The 23,876-nt window shown below is 34.6% G+C and overlaps 3 protein-coding genes and 1 pseudogene across 4 annotated transcripts; 1 reads left to right on the top strand and 3 right to left on the bottom strand.

Annotated features, from left to right (window-relative positions):
• Nucleotides 1-280: 280 nt before the first annotated feature.
• LOC125810662 (BAG family molecular chaperone regulator 8, chloroplastic) lies at nucleotides 281-2,167 on the bottom strand. The gene is made up of 2 exons (XM_049490129.1): nucleotides 1,455-2,167; nucleotides 281-1,368 (listed from the first exon to the last, which is right to left on the bottom strand). The coding sequence occupies exons 1-2, from the start codon at nucleotides 2,073-2,075 to the stop codon at nucleotides 616-618; spliced, it is 1,374 nt and encodes a 457-aa protein (XP_049346086.1). The 5' UTR covers nucleotides 2,076-2,167; the 3' UTR covers nucleotides 281-615.
• A 2,598-nt stretch (nucleotides 2,168-4,765) lies between these two features.
• Nucleotides 4,766-6,275, bottom strand: LOC125811087 (zinc finger protein ZAT1-like). Its single transcript, XM_049490580.1, has one exon. The coding sequence runs from the start codon at nucleotides 6,273-6,275 to the stop codon at nucleotides 4,893-4,895; it is 1,383 nt and encodes a 460-aa protein (XP_049346537.1). The 3' UTR covers nucleotides 4,766-4,892.
• Nucleotides 6,276-8,067: 1,792 nt separating this feature from the next.
• Nucleotides 8,068-10,925, bottom strand: LOC125810645 (UDP-glucose 6-dehydrogenase 2-like; annotated as a pseudogene). Its single transcript, XR_007441882.1, has 2 exons — nucleotides 10,867-10,925; nucleotides 8,068-9,729 (listed from the first exon to the last, which is right to left on the bottom strand). The product of XR_007441882.1 is annotated as a UDP-glucose 6-dehydrogenase 2-like (transcript).
• Nucleotides 10,926-18,368: 7,443 nt separating this feature from the next.
• Nucleotides 18,369-23,445, top strand: LOC125810706 (probable mitochondrial-processing peptidase subunit beta, mitochondrial). The gene is made up of 9 exons (XM_049490179.1): nucleotides 18,369-19,131; nucleotides 19,939-20,103; nucleotides 20,231-20,368; nucleotides 20,459-20,610; nucleotides 20,710-20,818; nucleotides 21,689-21,787; nucleotides 21,881-21,946; nucleotides 22,975-23,082; nucleotides 23,162-23,445. The coding sequence occupies exons 1-9, from the start codon at nucleotides 18,466-18,468 to the stop codon at nucleotides 23,246-23,248; spliced, it is 1,590 nt and encodes a 529-aa protein (XP_049346136.1). The 5' UTR covers nucleotides 18,369-18,465; the 3' UTR covers nucleotides 23,249-23,445.
• The last annotated feature ends 431 nt before the right edge of the window (nucleotides 23,446-23,876 follow it).

Genomic DNA, 23,876 nt, shown 5'->3' with positions numbered 1-23,876 from the left:
AGTCAAAAAGTTAATATAAATTGATCATCGACAAGTAAATTTGGTTCACTTTTGGATCAATCATCTCTTGATTATCTTAGAGATTGACTCCCTTCTAGAAACTTCAAGATATCGATAAACCTTTTTTGACTTTCTGGAGCTTTTTCCATGTAAGTATGTTTATGCATCCTCAACATTCTTTAACAAGAAGAGATGGAAATAAAATGTACTCTAGCTTTGGGGACAACAATTTGCTGAGAAGTATAATTTATTTCATAAGTTCAAATGACACTCAACTCTCTCCAGGAAATAGCCACCTGTTAATTTATGTTGAATAAAATGTGACATCTTTTAACTCTTCAACAATCATTCATTAAAGACCCCAGAATAAGGTTCCATTACACCCAAAAGATCTCCCATCCATAACCACAATGACAGAAGAAAACATCTAAATTTAGTACTTCAAAACAGGTGAACTCTCCATATCAAACCTAACAATACTCATCTAGACAATCATTACTAACAATTACAAACAATTCGCAAGAATGTCAGAATGCTAGCTTCCACCTAATTGTTAATGCTCAACAGGACCTGTAGGAGAGCAAAGTTCAAATCTTGATCCTGTTGGGAACCTATTCAATTGTCAACTATTTTGACACCCTTTTTCCTGTTGATATAATCAGCAGCTCTAGCTTCCATCTTCACAGGCATAGGTGCTGAGAACACGGAACTTTCATTTTCGTGCTCATTAATATCATTCTCATCTCTCACATTCCTTTCATAATAGCCATCCTTTCTTGAAACGTAATTTGGATCCATTTCATTATCACTACTTCCACTAGACCCTCCATCTCCTTCCTCATCACCTTCACAACCCTTGGATGCCATGCCAAGCTTTTCAACTCTTTTGCTAAGATTTTTTATCAGCTCTTTCTCAGAATCAAAAGCTTCTTGCTCATTAACATTCCCCATTGAAGCAGGCTCCATGGTACTATGGAAAGATAGGTAAGCATCTCCATTCTCTGCAAAGGTCACTGATTTCCTTTGTTTGGGTTTAACCCCACCATAACTCCTGGCCAAACCACCACCCCTAGTTCGTAAAACGCCAGATTTTCTAGTATCAGAGAACCTAGGGCTTTGGGGATCTTCCTCCTCCTCCTCTTCCTCTTCAGATTCCTTCACTGATGCAGCGAATTTGTCAATGGCTCCGTTAAAATTTGTGTCAAATTCTACTTTACGGTCACTGGAAAAGACCCTAGCTTTGTTTCCACCTCTCACATTCTTCACTACTCTACTTGAGAATATGGAAACTCCATTAATCACCTTCATAAATCGAGTCAGTTCGTTGCTTATTGACCTTTTACCATCTCTGATTAAAGGATCATCGCCCTACAAAAAAAAACCCTTTTTCAACATTTGCCCAACACGCTAGGGTTATTATAATAAGCGTATAATTGCAATTAGAGCTTAATTACCTCAATAGAATCAAGTCTAACGAGTAAATCCGTCGCTCTATGAGAAACAGCTCGAGTATCAAAGTGTGTTTTACCAGAAACTGACGATTTGAGAACATAGAGAGTTGTTTTGATGGAAGCCAGCTGCTTCAGCTGTCGAAGGGTTCTCGATCTACGAGCAAGGAAAGCTCTGAAATGGGTCTGAATAGTTCGCGCTGCAGCATCGCGTAATGTTTGACGAGAACGAGAAGAAACAGAAGGAGAAGAGGAGCTCCGGCGGAGGGAAGATTCTAAGGCAGCGATCCGACGGAGAAGAGATGTAACAATTCGTTGGGTTTGTTGGTCTGTTACTTTGTTGGCTTGATTATTCAATTCTTGAAAATGATGATGATTTTGGTGAACGTTTTCACATTGGCATTGGGTATGAGTGGGCGGCGGCGATGGTGGTGGTGGGACTAGATGGGAAGTACAGAAGTGAGGCTGTGGAGGGGGGTAGTGGGTATAAGGGGGAGTGGAGTGTGGATTTAGGGGTGGAAGGTATGGTGAGGGGGTGGGGTGACAAGAGTAGCAGTAACAGATGGTGGTGGTGGGGGTGGTTGCGGCCGTCGTAGGGTAGGGGTGGTAGTGATGGTGAGATGCCATTTTCCGAAAGGTGGTATCTTTGGGGGAAAAGTTCAAGACCTGTTTGGCTCAACTTTTTGATTATGTTAGAGAGACGTTGTTGACAACTTCATCCAATCTATTTTACCATACTCTTCTAACTTGAGTCTACTTTTAACACACATTCTCAATTTATTTTGTCTGATTTTGATTTGACATGAATTTTTTTAAAAAAAAAATTCAACTAAAGATACATAATGTACCTAAATATTATTTAATTTTATCGTTATAAACATGAAATCATGTCATATTTTATTTGCGAAGTTGAAATTAAAAATTTGACAAAAAAGAAATATGTTATTCTTTCTCAAACGGATTAAAAGTGAAAGTAAGATAAATAAACCGAAAGAAATGAAATATTCTTTTCTCAAGCACGTGCGAAGCGACAGTGAGCGCACCAAGTTGGCTCAGAACTGCAGCTCTTATCTCTAGTCTGCTGTTACTGAAAATTGAATATTTAAATCTTTTTTAATTTGTAGAGTTCTTATCAATGGGAATAAAATGGAGTAATTTCCCTGGATAGTCACCCATGTTTGGGAAATTATCTTGAAATATCACTTATGTTTATTTTAGGACCACAATATCACCCAATTTTACCTCTTTTTCTCAAAATATACTTACACAAAAAAAACATTATCTCTCTCTCCTAATAGGATGCCATGTCACATTATTCCTTTTTCATTATTAACATTTTTTTAAAAAAAATTTAGACAACCCATATTACCTAGTAAAAAAAATTTACATAGCCCAAAAATTTCTACCCTAGTTCTAGGGGATTAGGCGGCAAATCCAAATATGAGCTCCTCTGATTCTTCAAGAAAATATGTGGCTTCCTCCAATTTTTCAAGCGAGATAATGTTTTTATATGGACACTAATGGGCAATGGCACCTTTTTGTTGAGTCCGGAGCCAAAAGTGTAGTTTTTTTTCTTTAAAAAACAAAAACGGCACATCAAAAAAAAAATTTAACCAAAAGGAGAAAATCGCTCCTGACGGAGCGATTTTGTTCTGACAAAAATTGAAGCCGCTCCGCTAAAAGAAATAAAAATCACTGCCAATTTTCTCAAAAAAATATTTTTTCTTTAAAATCGCTGCTATAACAGCGTTTTTATATTTTAAAAAATTAAAAGCAAAATCGCTGCTATTGCAGCGATTTTGTTTAAGAAATTTTAAAAAAAGTTCAGAAGTTAAATCGCTGCTATAGCAGCAATTTTGTTTAAGAAATTATTTTTTTTAAAAAAAATTCTACCCTTGCATAGAATTTAATAAAAATAATTTTAAAAAAAAACTGAAGCCAGCGATTTTCATAAAAAGCTTTTTTTAAAATTTTTTTTACCCTTTCAGCGATTTAAATGAAAATTAAAAAAAAAAAACTGAAAATCGCTGCTTCGGCATCGATTTTTTCTTTAAAAAACTTATTTTTTTTTAAATGGTTGCCGCCGAAAATTTATGTAATTTAAAACTTGTTCTTTATGTTTTTTTTTAATTCCTTAACAAAAAATCGCTGCTATAGCAGCGATTTCACTTTTTTTTCTTTTTTAAAAAAAAATAAAAACCCTGCTATAGCAGCGATTTTAAAGAAATAATAATTTTTTTTTTGAGAAAATCGCTGCCAAATGCAGCGATTTTTATTTCTTTTAACGGAACGGCGTCAATTTTTGTTAGAAGAAAATCGATCCATCAGGAGGGATTTTGCCCTTTTGGTTAAATTTTTTTTTGATGTGCCATTTTGTTTTTTGAAGGAAAAATATGACCCTTTTAGCTTTGGACTCCCGTTTTGTTGATATTTTAATTCATTAGAGTAATAAGGTAACCATATTGTCAAACTATAAAGGATATAATGTTTTTAAAGAATTTTAAAAAATGTTAATATTGAAAAAGGAATTAAAAATGTTAATAATAAAAAAGGAATAATGTGACATGGCATCCTATTAGGAGAGAGATAATATTTTTTTTGTGTCAAGTATATTTTGAGGAAAAGAGGTAAAGTTGGGTGATATTGTGGTCCTAAAACAAACATAAGTGATATTCCTAGGTAATTTCCCAAACATGGGTGACTATCCAGGGAAATTACTCGAATAAAATGCATGTATAAGCTTCAAAAACAATTACAACAACTATATATAACAATAAATCCAGTGTAGTTTCCATGGATGGGGTTTAGTATTAGGATAAAGTATACACAGACCTTACTCCTATTTTGAAAAGACCGAGAGGTTTTTTTTGGATAAAATCTCGACTGATACCAACGATGAAAAAGTAGCAGCAATAATAACAACTAATGAACTCAAACAATGGAGTATTATGGGAACACATTCTCATATTTGGCTTAAGTCCAAGTTAAACACTCTTTTTGCAAAGTGAGAGATTAATTTTATAGCCATCCAACCATAAGGAGAAGGACACTAGAGACCATCAATTGGCCAATTGTTATAACTTGTTGATACCTCATGTCATTGTTAAACAATCACCAAATGCCAGATGCTACTTTTTCATACATATCATCTCAACATGTGTCTTACCAACTCAACAGATTAAATCCAACTCTTGGGATTAAGACATGCATAGGTGTATTGTGGGCTGGGAAAATATGTACTACCAATGCAAGAATGCAATGAACAAAAAGTAACCAGTCATGTTGTAATTTGTATGCCTCATTCTCATTATGGTTTAGGCAGCAAACTGTTTAACTATTCCAAGACTGAAAACTATCTTTACAATGATGAAACTCAAGCATGAAAAAGAATCATGAATTATCTGATTCTTAAACCTCTAGAGCAGAAACTGAGAATGAATTATCTCAACTCGACATCATCAGCGCGTCACCACTTCCAACCCACCAAAGCTTGAGCTCAACATCTTTTTCCCCTCCATCCATAGCAATAACAGGATTATTCAGATCAAAAGATTTATGATTATCAGCAACATCATCCAAATTTTTCACCAGAGTCTCTTTAGTTTTGCTTTCAGTGAATCCAGTGTAATGAGCCCTCTTGTGGCCTCCCAAAGATTGGCCGGATGGGAAAACTTTGGAGCAAATTGGGCACTTGTGAACCTTGCTTTTGATAGGATCAGGACTTGTCCTGATTACTCCAATTTGAGAATTGACCATATTCAGCCCTGCATTCTTGACTGAACAAGAATTCAGAAAAGCAAGATCATGCATTACAACTGATGAGCTTGGATCATTCTCAAATTGCATTTCAGTAGAGTAGCACACCTTTGTGATCTCAGTGTTGATCAACATCAACCTGTCTGAAAACTCAGCGATTTCGTAGTTCTTTTCGTAACCATCAACACAACCAGAATCAGAAAAGACAGTATGAGACAAATGCTTTACAGTAAAAGCATCAGCAGAAATCCCCTTAGCACAGTGAAATGATTCACTTTCAAGAATGACATTTTCATTTTTAGAATTCTCTGAAATCGAAATGTATTCATCCCAGTCCGTAACACCCGATGACAGCATCATCAAACACCTAGCAGCTTCTTCCATTTCATCAACTTCACTAATTGCAGAAGAGGATTCATTCAAACCGGAAAAAGAAGAACTTGCATCCATCTTATATTTTATCTTTGATCTCTTCTTCCGAATAGGGCAAACAGTATCGAAATCAGACAAACTCTGTTTTGATTCAGAATCTTGATTATCAACCCTTAATCTTTTCGAGTGAACCTTCATGTGACCAAAAAGGGCCCTCATTGAAGCAAACCCTTTTCCACATTTCTCGCAAATATGACCTTTTTCCATCCCTTTCTTCGAATGAGTCCGCAAATGACCTGCCAGAGCTTTCATGGAGGGGAATTCTTTGCCACATTCTTTACAGATATTTGTCGTTTCCAAAGAACAAATCTTTAAATCAGAAACCCTCCAAGATTTTCTTGGATTCTCTCTTAAACCGTAACCAACTGCGTTACCATCATCACCAATGCTGATATTACTGTCCTTTTCTTGATTCATGCTTGCATCAGATTGCTCTGAAATGCTCAAATCTTCATGGGTATTTGCAGCTTCTTCTTCTTCTTCTTGAGAACCCATTTTGCTATCAGCTTCTTCTTTCTGATTCTTTGCAGCTGAAATCAAGGCTGAATGACCCCTCATGTGACCTCCCAATGACTTTCCACTATCACAACTCTTGTCACAAAACTTGCATATAAACCTGTGTCCTTGTGTTTCTTCCATTTGGGGTTCGCAAAAAGAATCTTACTTGAAGAGGAAAATCAGTAGGAAATGCTGAAAGAATAATAGCGCACGAAAACGAAAGCTCAAAAGTTTTGCAAAATCAAGAAATCTGTAATGGGAATTGTGTATTCAGATACTCACTATATATGGGACTAAAAGAAAACCCTTTTTGAGTCTGACTCTCCATTTTCCCTTCAAAGCATGAAACTGAATCGAACTCTAACTAAATGGAGAAGATGGGTTTGTTAGGAGTTCGTTTTTTGGGTTTATATATACTCAGAAACTAACCAATTGGAGAGTGTGCAGAAACAGAGTTCTTGAAAATCTTGAATTCTTGAGGAGAAAGCCTTATATGCAATTAAAGATTTGTCAAGTGATGCTATCATTTGTGTAAAATCAAACAAATACAGGGCAAAAAGAAAAAGAAAATTATGAAGTCTGAGAAGCTAGAGTGCCTTTTTTTACTTGAATTGGCTCATTAATAAAGTAACAAATGAGATCGTAACTCTGATTATTAGTTCAGTTGGTTGGCAACTTACACGTTTATCAATTAAGTTCGATTAACGATCTATCAATTAAATTAGTTAGAATTAATGGTAATAGTGTTGTGTATTGCAATTGCAAATTAGTCTTACTTATCATACTCCCTCTGTCACATTTCAAGTGATCGTACTTATGTAACTTCTTTCTTTTAATTGGACTTGAAACCAGTTAAACTTTGCAAAACTCACATCGGAAGAGTCAACTCTAATTTATAACCGATTGATGAAAAAGAGTCGAGAAATAGAGAAATTATACAAGTCAACTTGACAACCAAACAAGACGAGAGCTTTAGCTTCTAAAGAAGTTTAACAAGGATTCTGACTAATTTTCCATAGGCGTATTCAGGATTTTTAAGAAAGAATACTTGCATGTTCCCACGAGAAACAAATCCAATATTTTAAGGTAGTGAAGGCAGACTATTTGTGCATCTACTGTTTGTGATAGCAGACGAAACATAGTTGTAATGTATATAGCAATCTGAGGCGCATGCTACCTTATATCATCTAGTAGTTCAGCTGAAATCAGTACTTTCTAGGTGGACTGTTAGAAAATTAGTAGATTGACAATCTATGCTAAAGAACTAAAAGATTGAACTCATTTAGTTTAAATTCAGGATCCGCCTATGTTCATGATCCGCTTGGGAATATCAGCTTGATATATGTTCTGGAACAAACTTCAGGATTCATACTAAGGTTCAAAAAAGTTGGTTTATATGACTGCTTTCTCCGCCTTGGCATATTCTTCAGAAATCAAACCCTTTACTTCGGCCCCGCAGATTACTAGGATCACGAAACTCTGATTTAGGCCCATTTGAGAACAAATGAGTCGTTGGATCTTAGCTTAGAGCACCAAAATCAAAATCGTGTGATCAGTGATGTAAAGACCTTTTTTGGATTTTGTCATAAAGGTATAAGAAAAATCCAGCCCAACAACCAACCTTTTGTTTGAAGCAGACACAAGATCAAGACAACTACTCACTGACACATGGAAATAAATGATTACAAGACTAATGCCCTTTCAACTTGGAATATTAATTAATTATTCAAGTCTGTAATACTGAATCTTTGTACTAACCAGTTAAAGATTCCGAAAGCATCCAACTTAAAAGACTGCCGACATGAAAATTGTCAGTTGAAAGGCACACCAAATTCATACCAAAACTCTGAAGGAAAACAGTATCTGGTTCAAAACTCAAATGCCCTTCATAATCGAACAAATAAATCCTCCGATATGACAAGTAAATGATAAAATCATCAATACAAAAGAAACAGAAAACATCTTACATGCGACTCAGATAGTGACGATGGTGGTCTTATGACTACAATGGATAAAATGGAAACAGAAATTGAAGTGGTAAAAAAATAGTAAAGAATCCCAGCTGATGATTGCCTGATAACTAATATCTTTAAGACCAAAACAAGCCACTCGAGCAAAGTAAGGCTCTTAAGCGACAGCAGGCATGTCCTTAAGCCAGGCATCGAGAGGCTTACCAATTGAGTAGACGATAAAGCCAATCTCTCTTAGCTTGTCAGCGTTCACAACATTCCTGCCATCAAAAACGAAAGCGGGTTTTTGCATGTTATCATATATCTTCTGGAAATCAAGGGTCTTGAACTCATCCCACTCTGTGAGAATACAAACAGCATGGGCATCCTTTGTTGCACCGTAGGCATCCATAGAAACACTGACTTGTTGTTTCACGGATGTGGGACTCATTGGCTGGAGGTGAAGGGGATGATCCCAGTCAAACTTCTTCATCGAGAGGTCCCTCTGGATTTGGTCCTCTTGCACCTGAGGATCGTATATGCTCAATTTAGCATTATCCCCCATTAGTCCCTTGCATACATCAATAGCAGGGGTCTCTCGAGTATCGCCAGTATCCTTCTTGAAAGCAAAACCTAGAATTGCAACTTTCTTGTTTGAGACTGTGTTGAACATAGAGGCAACAACGCGATTGACAAAACGACTTTTCTGATAGTCATTAATCTTGATAACTTGTTTCCAGTATTCAGCAACCTCAGGCAGACCATTGCACTCGCAAATGTAAACCAGGTTCAGAATATCCTTCTGGAAGCAAGATCCACCAAAACCAACACTAGCGTTGAGGAACTTGGGACCAATCCTCGAGTCCTTACCAACAGCATATGCCACCTGTGTAACATTTGCTCCTGTAGCCTCACAGAGAGCTGACATGGCATTCACAGAAGAGATTCTTTGTGCCAAGAATGCATTGGCCGCCAACTTTGAGAGCTCAGCGGACCACAAGTTGGTGGTAATGATATTGCCTTCAGGAACCCAATGAGCATAAACATCCTTCAATGCTTGGATAGCCTTCTGGCCTCCTGGAGTTTCCCGGCCTCCAATTAGAACCCTGTCAGGTTTAAAGAGGTCTTCGATTGCAGTACCCTCTGCAAGAAATTCAGGGTTTGAGAGGATCTGGAAGGTGATTCCCTTGCTGTTGTGGGTCAAAATCTTTTCAATTGCCTCAGCAGTTTTTACTGGAACAGTTGATTTCTCAACAACTATTTTGTCAGATTTCGAGACATCGGCAATCATACGGGCTGCACTCTCCCAGTAGGTAAGATCTGCAGCCTTGCCTGCTCCAAGACCCCTAGTCTTGGTAGGAGTGTTGACAGAAACAAAAACTATATCAGCCTCATGTACATGTTTCTCCACTTCTGTGCTGAAGAAGAGATTCTTGCCTCGGCATTGCTTGACCACATCGTCAAGGCCTGGCTCATAGATGGGAAGCGTGTCACTGTTCCAGGCAGTGATGCGAGGTACAGAGATATCAACAACGACCACTTCAATCGTGGGGCATTTGAGTGCAATGACAGCCATGGTAGGGCCACCAACATATCCAGCTCCTATGCAGCAAATCTTCACCATTTTTCTTTCTTCTTTTTCAACTCTGTAACAGACAAAAGTTCACATATTTCTGAGGCTAAACTTCTCATGGTCGCGGAAAAACCCATCATATCCAACAAACAACATATCAGAGAATATGCATTAACTGATAAACTACAAGCTTTAACGTGTGTATAACAGTTAACCCCTTAAGCAAATGCTTAGGTCCGATCATGACATCCAAAATGAAAATAATGATTGGAGTATACACCACGGTCACACTATCTGCCCAATACTTACCACAAGATCTACATTCTAAACTATAAACTGTAACACCTAACCATAAAAACTTACTGTTTCATGCATTTCTCATTGCAGAGGAAACAAGAAGAAAATACGTACAAAAGATAAGACTTCCTGAACAAGGATACACTCAAAACATGCCATGTCCAACGCTTACAGTAAAACGGAAGAGGAAATTGTACATTCAGAGGATGACATTAATATGCAATTTTAAAACTCAACCTGATATGTAATTCTCAAACAACTGAAAATAAGGCCAACGTCACTAATTCAACACAGAAACTAACAAATGCAAGAGGAAATGATATTCAGTAACCATGATCTTGACCAGATCTAATACAAAGAGTCAAAGACATCCAGATCATCCACTGAAAATCATATTTCAGATCCATCTCTGAATGATATGAACAAACACTAGATCTAATCAAAATCTAACAATTCATTTATGTATAATTGAGCACTTCCATAATTAATCAAAATCATGAAAAAAGACAGTTTGTTTCCACAAAATTAACACTTTTGAATCTATAAAATCATAAATGATTGCGTTGTTATACACCAAGTTGTGTAAATCAAGCTTTTCCTCCTCATATTAATCTTAAAAAATTACACCAAATTCACACCTTCTGATCAACGAAATCAACAAATATAGCAAGCTGAATCATAAATGCTTGAGATACTACACACCGAATCGTGTAATTCATCATTTTCCCTCAAATTAACGTTAAAAATACTACAAAATTCACAACTTCTGATCTATAAGATCGAACAAATATAACAAGCTGATATAAGTTTTTTTTTAAAACGATATGCGATGTAATACACATAATCATGTAAATGCATAGAGTGCAGCTGAAATTAAGAACAGAATAAGAATAAGCAATTCGAAAATTCATACCTTAGAGATGAATTTGGCGAGAAAATGAAAGAGGAAAAGATGGATCTGTAAGTGTATGTGTTATGAAGGAGAAGAGGGCGGGGATGTCCTTTATATAGTAGTAGCAGATCTAAGATCTACAAATATGTGAGAAGGGAGTGAGGAGTCTTTAATAAGGAAACTTTTTAGAGGAAAATAAATTAAAAAATTGTAAATAAATAAATAGTATTTTTTCACGTTTTCAGCACTGATGTGGAGAGATCAACGACAAGCCTCCGGCCCTCCACACGTAAAGCGAACAATGTATTCGTCAGTTGCGGGTTTGATCAATTCTCCAAAATAGCCTTGTAACTTGAATGGTAGAAACGTTTTACAGTAATTATTAATTTGCACCTTTGTAAAGTTACACTTTGTTTGAATGGTTGTTACGTAATGTTTTATAATATATTGTATTGTATGGATTGGTATTATTTTAATGAATATAGTGTTTGAATAAATTACATCGTTATATGTCGTTGCATAATATTACACATCTATGATCTGAATGAGAGTATAGCTACCTATCACGAAAATGTATGGTGAAAGATGAAATATAACTAACAATAAATAAAGAAAAAATGAGAAGAAAATATTAAGATAACGACGCAATCACACCAAATCGGTCATTACATAAAATGAGGTAACGATTGATTTAAACGATACGATACGAACAATAAAATTTAAATAACATTTAAAACAAAAATTATATTTAAACTAACAATGTAATACAACGGGTAACAACCATCCAAATAAGGTGTCAAAGTGATGTTATGTGTTATGATGTATAGAACTATGGTATAATTAGTTAATTACTGGGTGACATAGGTTTCTACTTTATTAATTGTTGCTAATTTATATAAGATTATGTGACAAGTCAACAAGTTTAAGAAAGAGATATTAAATTAAAGTTGGTGATTTTGAAAATATAATGAAGTTATAGTGACTATAATAAAGAGTATGGACCTATGTTTTTTTTATAATGTAAAAGAAAGCTAATTTTAATTATTTTTTTTCAAATAGAAAATATACTCTCTTTTTTTCTAAACGAACTAATAAGTAAATACTTCCTATAAAATGGAATTGAGGGCACACTTATTGCGTAAAAGATGGCATGCTTATTTAGTTTCTTCTTCTTTCAAATTTTAATGATGCGATTGGGGTGAAAATTTAGAATAACACGATGTGAATTTTCTTTTTAAAAAATAGGGGTAGGTGGAAAGAAAATGAAAAAGAGACTTCACATATCAAATTAAATTTCAGAGAAATTAATCAATCAAATTATTAAGATATCTCTCATAATTTATATTTATATTTATATTTAATGAAAATTTATTCGATCCAGTAAGTGTGCCCGTGAAAAAGACCAAATTAGATCATTTGTTGACTTTTTGAGCCTATTATCGTGTGGTCTCTCTTCATCTAATTTTCCGTATTGAGTTGAAATTTCTTTTCATAGAATACCAGTGGTAAGTGGAGAGAAAAAAAGAATGAGAATAGTCAATTTGGGAAAGGTGGAATAATTTGGGCTGTAAGCCAGCAGAGATTGGTTATATTTCCCACGCGTTTTGACGGTGCAAGCACCACTGTCAAAGCACGGCGCTGGCGCTGCCCTTCTGGGTAGGTGCACTCCGGTTTTCAGAACCAATTCTGTGGACCATGGTCAACTTTCCTATTAGGAATCGAACATTTAGTTTCGAATATTTATATTAAAATTTAATTAATAATATAAATTCACTTATGAAACGTATTATTTTGATCGACTAAGAATATTCTACTATAGATGATTTTATTTTTAACCCACAAAATCAAAAATCTTTTACTAAAAATGGGTATATTATGAACTCCAAATACAAATAAGTCATTATTAAAAGATTAGTTTGTCTGATTTATTTGTTAATTTGACTTTAAGTACTTTACAAAGTCTCACATCGAATGTAAAAAAAAGATGAATAATTTTCTTAATGCGACTTGAACAATTCATAGTATTATGTGATGAGTGTTTTCTTTTTGTTAGTTAAGTTATACTTTGTTAATGTATTGATGTCTTTGATCCCGCATAAATATATGATCCACAATTTTTACGTAACTCGTGTGGGTTTTAGGTATTCACATTCAATAAGACCAACCTAATGTTATATTAGGTTATTTTTGTATAATTTTTCACACATTATTATTTTTTGTTGAATATTATATTGTGATTATTTTAAGATAAGATTTTATTCGGGAAGAAAAATGTTTTTTATCAGAAAAAAAAAATTATACCCAAATTTGAATCCAAAATTTTAATTAAGAAATGAATAGCATCATCTATTGCAGCATACAAATTACTCTTTTATAATTACAGTCCCAATGAATCAAAGTGGTAAAACAAATAATTAATAATTTCATAAAACAAACTTGAAATGAGTGAACTTTTAATAAGATTGATCTACCAAACTGTCCCAGTCTTACCTTTTAAATTATTTCATTTTTTCATGAATCTGTTTGAGAATTATAAATCATAAACACTTTTTAAAAAAGCACCCTCATTCAGTGCAATATATTTATTTAATAAAGGGAAAAAATATCCCAAGATCGGATTTGCGATTGTGATACTAAACTTTCATGAGGACATATTACCTCCCTAGATTATTTAATATCGTATTTTAAACATATATATTTCCCCACGTGGACATAAAAAATAATGCAAAATTATAAATAGTAACGTGTCCACATGGGCACATATATACCTTTAAAATACACTATTAATAGTTCAGGGGGTACAAAATGCGGTATTAAATAGTCTAGGGAGGTAATAGGTCCTTATGAAAGTTTAGTATCGCAACAACAAATTCAACCAAAATTGAGATATTTTTCAGACTCTTATCCCTTTAATAAATAAATCATGCATAAAGAATAAGAAAAAGTGAAGTCGAATCAGAAATATCCTACTGACTTTCCAAATTTATTTTTTCTAACTAAAAGGAAAACTCAGCGTCAGCCATAATTATATTTATATTGTCATAAGCTTTGAAGCTCGTATTAATACAACAATTTAAATAAAAGAAACAGGTATAAGCGAACTAAAAAAAAAACTCGTGGTCCTTTAATTTGTCTATTCCCCACAATTTTATACATTGGACTTGCTCCAAATTAGGTGATCAAGTTAGAAAAATATTGTTCCATGTGTCACATATTAATTATCATATATTTTAAGGTAACGGGAACTATATTGCCGTCGCTGTTCTTTGGACACATCTCCTAAACTTATCATTCACTTGCAAATTCCACATGCCTTAAAAAAATATAATCTTTTATCCTTATTTTTACAATAAATTGCACTTTATTTATTTAAGAACAAAATTACGATATTAATATTACTAATGGTGAAATGAGATTAATAAAAATATATAATTTTTTTTATTTTGAAAAATGACTAGTGCATTAAGATAATTATTTTAAATAATTTTGACAGCTAATATGAGATGGGTGTTTGATTAGTGGGATATTTGTTTTTGTTTTGAGTCTGTTGACCTTTGTCTTTCTCGACCAAATACTGCTACTGATAATCTATTTACATCATCAAGCATAGTATTAGCTCCTCGTGTCTCTAAATTTGTAATATATATAAAAAATATTTAAATAGTTATAAAAAAGTATGGATATGTTTAAAAATATCTGATACATATACTGATCGAAGATAACAAATATCGCATAAAGTAAAGTGAAGTTATTAATCTAATAGAACAAAATTATTACTACTAGAATTACCGTGATGATTTGAGTTGACTATTTAACACTAATTACGGGAAAAGTAAGCTTCAAATCAAAGAATGAGGTACTCGATCTACATGTGGTGGGGTGGGTACAGCTTGAAAAGGGGGAAATGGCCTTTGAGTGAAATGCAAGTTCACTCCCTAGTCCCAATAATACTACTAATTTTGCAAATCAAACTCTTCCTCCACTTTTAATTGTTATAGTTTTTTTTTTAGAGTTAAATTATAAGAATTTTAACTAACATAATGTATTTTTTCATCGTATTGATATGCCAAAAATTACAATTTATACTACTTTTCGTATAGTTTTTGAATATCTAAATTTTTTGTTTGAAATATTGAATTAATAAAATTTAATTCAACTTTAAAAATTAATCAAATTAACTTTTGAAAAATGTAATATGACAATTAAAAATGGACGGAGAAGTGTTAAAATTTGGTCTGGGTACCCACTTTCTAGACTACTAGTCAACGAAAGGTCATTTGGACTTTTGATCCTATTTGATTTTGATTTTAACTTTTACCTAGGAAAATAAATAATTATTTTAGAACATATATTTATATTTTCATATCATAATATTTCGTAACTTTTTAATTAAACTCTAGAAAAAATTCCTGAGTTTGAGCTTAACTCCAAAATAAACCCAGTTCAAATTCTTGCTCAATTCAAGAATTTATCATAATGTGTGATTAATTTTCAAAGAGAACGTCAGATTAAAGAGGAAATTTCATGACAACAAAGAGATTAAGCTAGCGTTTGGCCATAGATTTCCAAATATTTTTGGCAAATATTATTTGGATGAAATTTCACCATGTGTTTGATCATAGTATTTTGGGAAACATATTTCACATTTTTAGAAAAATATGATTTATACTCATAAGTTTTAAAAACTATCAAAATTAACTATAAGTTTGTATTACAAGTCAATTGAATCTTCGTTACAACAAATAACAAGTAATGTGGTAGTTTAGAGTAAGTGCAACAAACATCATTCCATACATCATGAAGTAGACAAAACACATGACTTTGTTACCCTAAGCCGATTGTTTATCAACAACCATATCATCACTTTCATATTCACTTTCATATTTCATCACTACTTTGGTGTTCACGTAAAAAATTATGTAATACAACGCAAACAACTACTATAAGGGTGCTTTTGTAAAAGATAAAAGCTTAGTGTAAAATTTCAATTTTTAAAATATCCCAAATAATGAGATTTGACCCAAATACTAGGAAAAAAAATTGCATTTGAGAATTTGAGATATTTGCCAAAAAAAATTTCCCAAATATTACTTGGGAAATCTATGGCCAAATGGGTCCTAAGTTTAGGGATGGCAATGGAGTGGTGGGTGAGGTGGGTTGAGCTTAACCCGTAAAATTTTTAATCCGCCCCGCCTTACCCCATATAACAATTTTTTTCATTTTCAACCCGCACCGCATGATTTTTTTAATATTTTATTTTTCTAGTTAAGTTTGATACTAGAAATAAAATTCATACAAATATATTTTATTTTTTCATTAAGTTGTATTAATTTAATAGATAATGACTTAAAAAGATATTTTTTAGAGGTCCATTGGAAAACATGTAAGAAATTGATTTTTTTTATTGAATTATTTTCATTACTATCTTGCATATTTTAGTAGCTTTAAAGAAATCATTGTAATAAATAATGTTCTATCAGTCTTATAACATGTAAAAAGTTAAAATTAAGTTTGAACCCACATAAAATCACATATACCCGCAACCCGCCCTGTATTAGTTTTTTAAAAAAACACACTTCAACTTGCCCGACATTCTCCTGCTACGCACAACCTTAAATCCTCCCCACATCTGTCCCGTCCCATTGTCATCCCTACTTAATAAGTTTTCATGGCTACAGTTTATTTAATTACACTTTATATCTATAGTTTCATTTGCTATAGATATTTCCGTTTGTAAATTTCGCTTGCCAATATACAAACACATAAATTTTGTTTATACATTTAGAATTTTTCAAATAATATACAAATTAAATGTATCAATAAATCATATACAAACAAGATAAACAAATAGTTAGGATAAACATATACAAATTCTGAATTTATACAATTAGGAATTGAATTGTACAAATTCTGGACGTGAACCACGTAAATTGGTTATATGTTAGTGATAAAAAATAATTTCTTCAAACTATAATTATATGAAATAATTAACTAGTAGATATTCGCATAATTTTCCTATTAAAGTACTATGGTCGGAATGCTTTCATTTGAGAAGTCCATCAGACAGAACTAAGCACGCAGAACCACAATCACGTATTACATCTGTTAGACATCAAATCACAATAAAATTGGGGCCAGTTAGAGTAAAGCACAGCCTGGCCTTTCTCTCCTTTTTGTCTTGAGTCCAATATTTAGCCAAGCCCAGAAAAATAGTAAAGACTTAGGGGTCGTTTGGTTTGAAAATGAGTTATGATGGGATAAGTTATGTTGGGATAAGTTATGTTGGGATTAGTTATGATGGGATAAGTTGTGTTGGGATTATTTTTTATTGAGTGTTTGGTTTGTTGTATTCAAAATAATAAATTTTAAGAACAATTTATTTGTTTACAAAAATGCCCTTCATTAATGTAAAAAGTGATATAACAAAAGGGTTGAAAGAGACATTTTTGTCATTTACCTATTTTATCCCGGGATAAGTTATCCCGGGATTACTATACCACCCAAGGAGAGGGATAACTTATCCCGGTACTAATTATTAATCCCGGGATAAGTTATCCCGAACTTGCCAACCAAACAACAAAATAAGCGGTACTATAATTTAATCCCGGGACTATTTGTTATTATACCTCACACCAAACGAGCCCTTAAAATATAATAAGATAAAATAATTATAATTTGCTTAATTATAATTTATAGCTACATATTAGAAGAAGAGAGAGACGAGCAAGATTGAGAGATGGAGGAAGAGGAGAGAGGCAAGCTAGAGAGAGGGGGTAGAGAGAAGAGAAAGACAAAATGTATTTGTATATTTGTTAGATAATTATGTATATGTAACTTGTATGTATATGTATCAATTATTGTATTTATATAACTAGTATGCATATGTATCAATGAATAAAACTGTATAAATGAATACAATTTTGTATCCGAATATAATTTGTATCAATGAGAATTGTATCAACAAATACTTGTATCAATGTTGTACCAAGTTCAACATTTGTATTTGTATAATTGATTGTTATCATTTATATTAATTGTATTAACGAATACAATTTGTATCAATGAATAAATTGCATCAATATTGTATCAAGTTCAACATTCGTTGTTGACTTATCATTTGTATATGTATACTTGATTGTTATCATTTGTATTTAGATAGATGAGGCAAAGAGAGGTGAGAGAGAGGAAGGAAGAGGAGAGAGGCGAGGGAGAGAGGAAGATAATAGAGAGAAAATAGTAACAAACTTTAACAATAGCTATAAATTATATAATGGTGTATTGTTAATACATATTACATATTTGCCTAATTACATAATTTCTTTATATTCTAATGATATTGGTGTGATTCTTCTTTGTAAGCGTGTGGATTTAATTTCATAGTCTAATTTCGTTGAATATGTTGGGTTAATTCAAGAGATTCAAATGGGCCTAATAACAGATCAATCTTTTGGGAAGTCCATAAAAAAGCAACTATTTCATCCCTGAAACAAGTACGACGTCGTTTGTAAGCTCTCTTTAGTCGACCAGAACGTGCTTCTTGATTTTCTTGAGCTTCGTTCCCATTTCCCTCTTTCCCTGTATAGGAACAACAAACCCTAGCCTAATTCATAAGCCATAGCCATGACGATCCGGCAGCTCTTAACCCTAGCCCGCCGGTCCCGAAACCTCACCACATCCCATTCACTCCGACGTCTTTATTCGGCGTCTGCCGCCGTCGCCGCCACATCCTCCTCCGCCCCGGCCATCGGTCCGCCACCACCAGATGCAATGATCTACGATCGATTGGCTGAAGACGTTAAACAAAAGATCAAAAGACTCGAGAATCCTGATTCCCGATTCCTTCAGTACAACTCACCACACCCAACTTTAGCCGACCACACATCAATCCTCAGCTTCCCTTCTACGCGCGTGACCACACTACCATCAGGCCTGCGCGTGGCCACGGAGACTAATCTCGCTGTCAAGACTGCCACCGTTGGGGTATTCATTGATGCAGGGTCAAGGTTTGAGACCGATGAGACTAATGGAACAGCTCATTTTCTTGAGCATATGATCTTTAAGGGTACCGAAAAGAGGACTTCTTGGGAAATGGAGGAGGAGATTGAGAATATGGGTGGACATTTGAATGCCTATACTTCCAGGGAGCAAACAGCATACTATGCTAAAGTTTTGGATAATGATGTCCCTGTAGCTTTGGATATTTTGGCTGATATACTTCAGAATTCTAAGTTTGAAGAGAGAAAGATTGAACGTGAACGTGATGTCATCCTTAGGGAGATGGAGGAGGTGCACTTTTTTCTCTATTCTTTGATCTCTGAATATCAAGATTGCTGTTTTTTCCATCCTTGTTAATGAGCTGCAATAACCCTATGTTATATTCTACTAGCCTCTGCATGCACTTGGAGCTTAACCAGTAAGCTGGTCACTCAAAACTAATTGGCATCTTCATGGTAAATTGACTAGTTTTATACTGACCGCCAACCTAGCAACCCTCATTAGCTCACGTAGGATAAAAACTTGCTCTAACCCGTGTTCTAAAATTCTAGATCACTTGCGTTCTTGTTGAGTTCCCTGGATGCTAACAGGTTTTAACTTTACTGTTTCATCGTTTTTCTTTTACTTTCATTTAAAATTACCTCTAGCTTCTTCAGTTTCATGAAAGTATACAGTCCATAGTATTTGAGTACAGTTGCAGACAGGTAGATGTCAAAATGGTTTACTGATTAATATCCTAAGATTTTGTTTAGCATTATTGTGCGTCAGGTTGCCCTTGTTGATACAATGTAGTATTAAGTATTAACCACTATGTATCTCTTTATTTGAGAGATTAAGAGCCATAATAAAGGAAATGAAATGGGTTTTACCCTGTGCGCACCCAAAGGATAGCGGCTCCGGGTTTCCCTTGTCATCAAAAAAAAAAAAGTTTGTGCTTGACCTTACAAAGAAAAGACATTCCTCTTTACAGAAACAGAAGAGAGTACACTTCACAGAACCCAAAAAGTTACTCCCATAGTGAGCTTATGAATTCTATCATGCTGCCTGTATCATATTCAACCTGAAAATTAGCAATCCATTATAACTATCTGTTTGCAGGTTGAAGGTCAAACAGAGGAAGTCATCTTTGACCACTTGCATTCAACTGCATTCCAGTACTCACCTTTGGGTAGGACTATTCTTGGACCTGCCCAGAATATAAAGACAATCACCAGAAGTCACCTGAAGGACTACATATCAACACATTATACCGCTCCCAGAATGGTATTTTGGAAATATTTTCATCTTCTTTTTCTTAGTCTGTCTTGCTTGTTAGCTCAAACTTGTTTCTTTTAATATTATCATAATCTGCTGTATAAACTCTCAGCCTTCTCCGTGGACATTAAAATAGGTAATTGTTGCTTCTGGGCCTGTTAAACATGAAGAATTTGTTGAGCAAGTGAAGAAACAATTTACTAAACTTTCAACCAATCCTACTACGGCCTCAGAATTGGTTGCCAGAGAACCAGCAATTTTTACAGGTTCAGAGGTATGCCTATCTTATCAGGGTTCGTTACGCCTTCATGGTGCTTTTTTTGCTAGAATAGAGTTCTTATGCTGATCATTTTACCAAAATCAGGTTAGGGTAATTGATGATGACATTCCGTTGGCACAATTTGCTGTTGCTTTTCAAGGGGCACCATGGACTGATCCAGATGCCATTCCGCTGATGGTAATGCAATCCATGCTGGGCACTTGGAATAAAAATGCCGGAGGAGGGAAACACATGGGGTGAGTTGTGTATCACTACTTCGTTTACAATCTGTGTCATTGCAAGCATGTCAATGGATCTGTCTCATGATTTTTATGGGACTTCCTAACCATTTGCAGCTCCGATCTGGCACAAAGTGTTGGCATTAATGAACTAGCTGAGAGCATGATGTCTTTTAACACCAATTATAAGGATACTGGGCTGTTCGGCGTGTATGCTGTTGCAAAGGTAAAAATCTTTAACACCTAGTGTTCCTTCTGTTGGAAAGAATGTAGTATGATGATACGTTACCTTATTTTCCTTGCATTTTCTTCCATCAAGTAAAATTTGTTCTGATTTTCTTTTTTGGTGTGTATGTGTGTGTGACTGTGTGTGTGTGTGAGAGAGAGAGAGAGAGCCTGAGAGGGGTGGATCTGTTGGTTAGCTGAAGAGCTGCTATAAATGCAAGCTCTTGCTCAGCTGATTGGAGTATTAGAGTTGGATGTAAAGGTTTTAATGCGCCGCGTCTTGTATCATGGGTTTAGGTATTCAAATGTACCTTTTATTATACCCTTCATCTGTGTTTTTATTTCATTATGATTAAAATGGAGTCTGGAATCTTGAATATGCTTAAAAAGTATTCTAAGTGTTTATTGGTTGTATATTGAATGCGAAGTGAACTAGTTCTTCATGTCATCTACTGCTCATGTTTTGGATTGATGCAGTTCATATATTATTAGACAAGGTGCTCATCTGCTTGGATTTTTTGAGATATTGTGGTTAGTATAAACGGAGTAATTCATTTATTTGTTCTTAAAAGAAGCAGACCTTTTCTCTAATGACAAAAAAAAGATGGTTAGGTGTTGGTATTGTGACCCTTTTGACTGGCATGTGGTTGTAAATAATTCTAGTTTTATATTAGGCAAGGTAGTTCTGATCATCTTGGATTTTTTGAGATATTTTGGTTAGTATAAACTGAGCAATTTGTTTATTTGTTCTTAAAAGAAGCAAATTTTTTTTCTCTAAAGACAAAATTAATATGATTTGGTGTTGTATTGCGATCCTTTTTATGGTTGTGAATAATCCTTGTTTTATCTCAAATGAAATCTTAATTTGCAGCCTGATTGTTTGAGTGATTTGTCCTACTGCATTATGCGTGAGATAAGCAAGTTGTGCTACCGGGTTTCGGATGCTGATGTGACTCGTGCTTGCAACCAGGTTAGTGTTGCTTAATGTTTTAACGGTCTGGTCTAGTTGTTATTCCCCCCCTGCTGTTTTCTTTGTTTCTCTCTCACCAATACCGGTTTGCAGTTGAAGTCTTCTCTCATGCTTCACATTGATGGAACTAGTCCTGTTGCTGAAGACATTGGGCGTCAGGTACTATTCTGATATCTGATTCCGTGGGTGTACACGTGTGTTTTGTCATGATTGTAATTAGTCTTTTTTCTTTTTGTTATTCCTTGTAATTTCGGGGGCAAGTGTTGGGATTGGGTTGTGTCATAGATTAGATGCTGCAGATGGAATTTATTTCCTTCTCCCACAGTATTAGTTTCCCTAAGAATGTTCTGGACACCTCCATATATGTGCATGAATGAGATTGAATTGCTTCATGTACTTTAGTCATTCCATGACCATAAAGATTCTGAAGTAGAAGCTATAATAGTAGCGAAGAGGATACTTTAGGAATTTCATTACTCTTAGAGCAGTTTTAGTTGAACCGTGCCAAAGCCTACTAATGGTACTGCCCTACCCTAGATGATGACAACAGTTCGGTCCATTATTGCATATAGATTCTGAATTTCACGATTTCACGATGCCAGAATAATCCTCTTCACCACTATTACGGCTTCTACTTCCAATGTTACTGTAACTAAATATAAACACGTGTTAGCCATATCAGCAGCAATGACACATACCATATTTGGATCATAAAGTTCATTTTTGTGAGAGGTAGTGTGACTGGGTGGTGCTGTACAACATCAAGAAGCAGCCTAATTATGCGTGCTTAATGTTCGGTAAAAATAGCTCTTAACAGACCTTATAAGAAGAAAAAATGGAAAACAAAAAAGAACAGCTCTTAAACCGCAGTCCCTTTGCTCAAGTTGAGTTAGAAAAATTTATAATGTGAAGAGCCAAATGATCAACTATGTGCCTTTTCTCTGGTTTTATGTTTGCTGACTAGTTTGAGTGTGTCATCAAGTATTTGTGTTTTGTATGAAGTGAAGCGTACTGCATCATCTGCTTGCAAGTGGAGAACATAGGTTGATTAAACTCCCCCCCCCTTCCAATATGAGGAAAAAATGTATTTAAAGTAAGCTTGACTTCGTTAGGAATGGGATCCAGTGATTTTGTGAACTAAGATCATTTTGCTTAATGCATTTACCTTTCGTTTCTCCTGCTTGCAGCTACTCACATATGGCAGAAGGATTCCAGTCACAGAGCTGTTTGCAAGGGTTGATGCCGTGGATGCTAGCACTATCAAACGAGTTGCAAACAGATTTATCTTTGACCAGGTAGGATTCAATTTTTTTTTGAGACTTGGGAGTTCTTTGCTATAAAACAATGAACCAAAATTTTCTTCCTTTTGGGCAGGATGTTGCTATATCCGCGTTGGGGCCTATCCAGACTCTACCTGATTATAACTGGTTCAGGCGCAGAACCTACATGCTCCGTTATTAGATGATTCTTTTTTTTTTTGGAGTTGTAATGCATCACAATTACACACCTCGCTCGACCATTCCAAACTTGGACATATAGGTCTTACTTTTCTAATTCTTCCTCTTGCCTACCTTCTGGTTTTGTAACGGTTTTGTAGTTTTTCCCTATAAAAATAAGCGGCCTATATTTAATAATTTGGTTGTTGACGTTTGTTTTCATATTCTTTGAAAAATTGTACTCGTAGAGGCAAATTGACATTTAGGTTTCTTATGGTTTACCCTGTAGTTTTTATATGAAATCAAGAATGCTATGGATCTTCATTCAAAAATTGTCTGGAATCTCTTCTTGGTAGTCGATGCAGTAATTTCCAGACTTAATGAGGTAGCGGTTTGTCTATGATAGACTTGAGAAAGTTGTTTTCATTTGGACCCTCTGTCAAAAGAAAAAAAATGGGAAGGACGCTGGTTGTTGCAGATGAGTTCGTCTACTAGTAGAAATATTTTTTAATTTTTTTTTTCAGGATTGCAATCCTGATGATGATGTATATATAAATCATGTAGAAACACAACAAAAGTGTGTGTTTGGGGGGGTGGATTTCGCAAGATGAGTTATAGGAAAGAAAAAAAAAAACTAATGCAAGAAAACTTCA

This window comes from Solanum verrucosum, unplaced genomic scaffold (genome assembly GCF_900185275.1).
Source record: "Solanum verrucosum unplaced genomic scaffold, falcon-dt-bn FXZP01000032.1, whole genome shotgun sequence".
Taxonomy (NCBI): Eukaryota; Viridiplantae; Streptophyta; class Magnoliopsida; order Solanales; family Solanaceae; genus Solanum; species Solanum verrucosum.
This window is presented reverse-complemented; position numbering and strand designations above follow the sequence as displayed.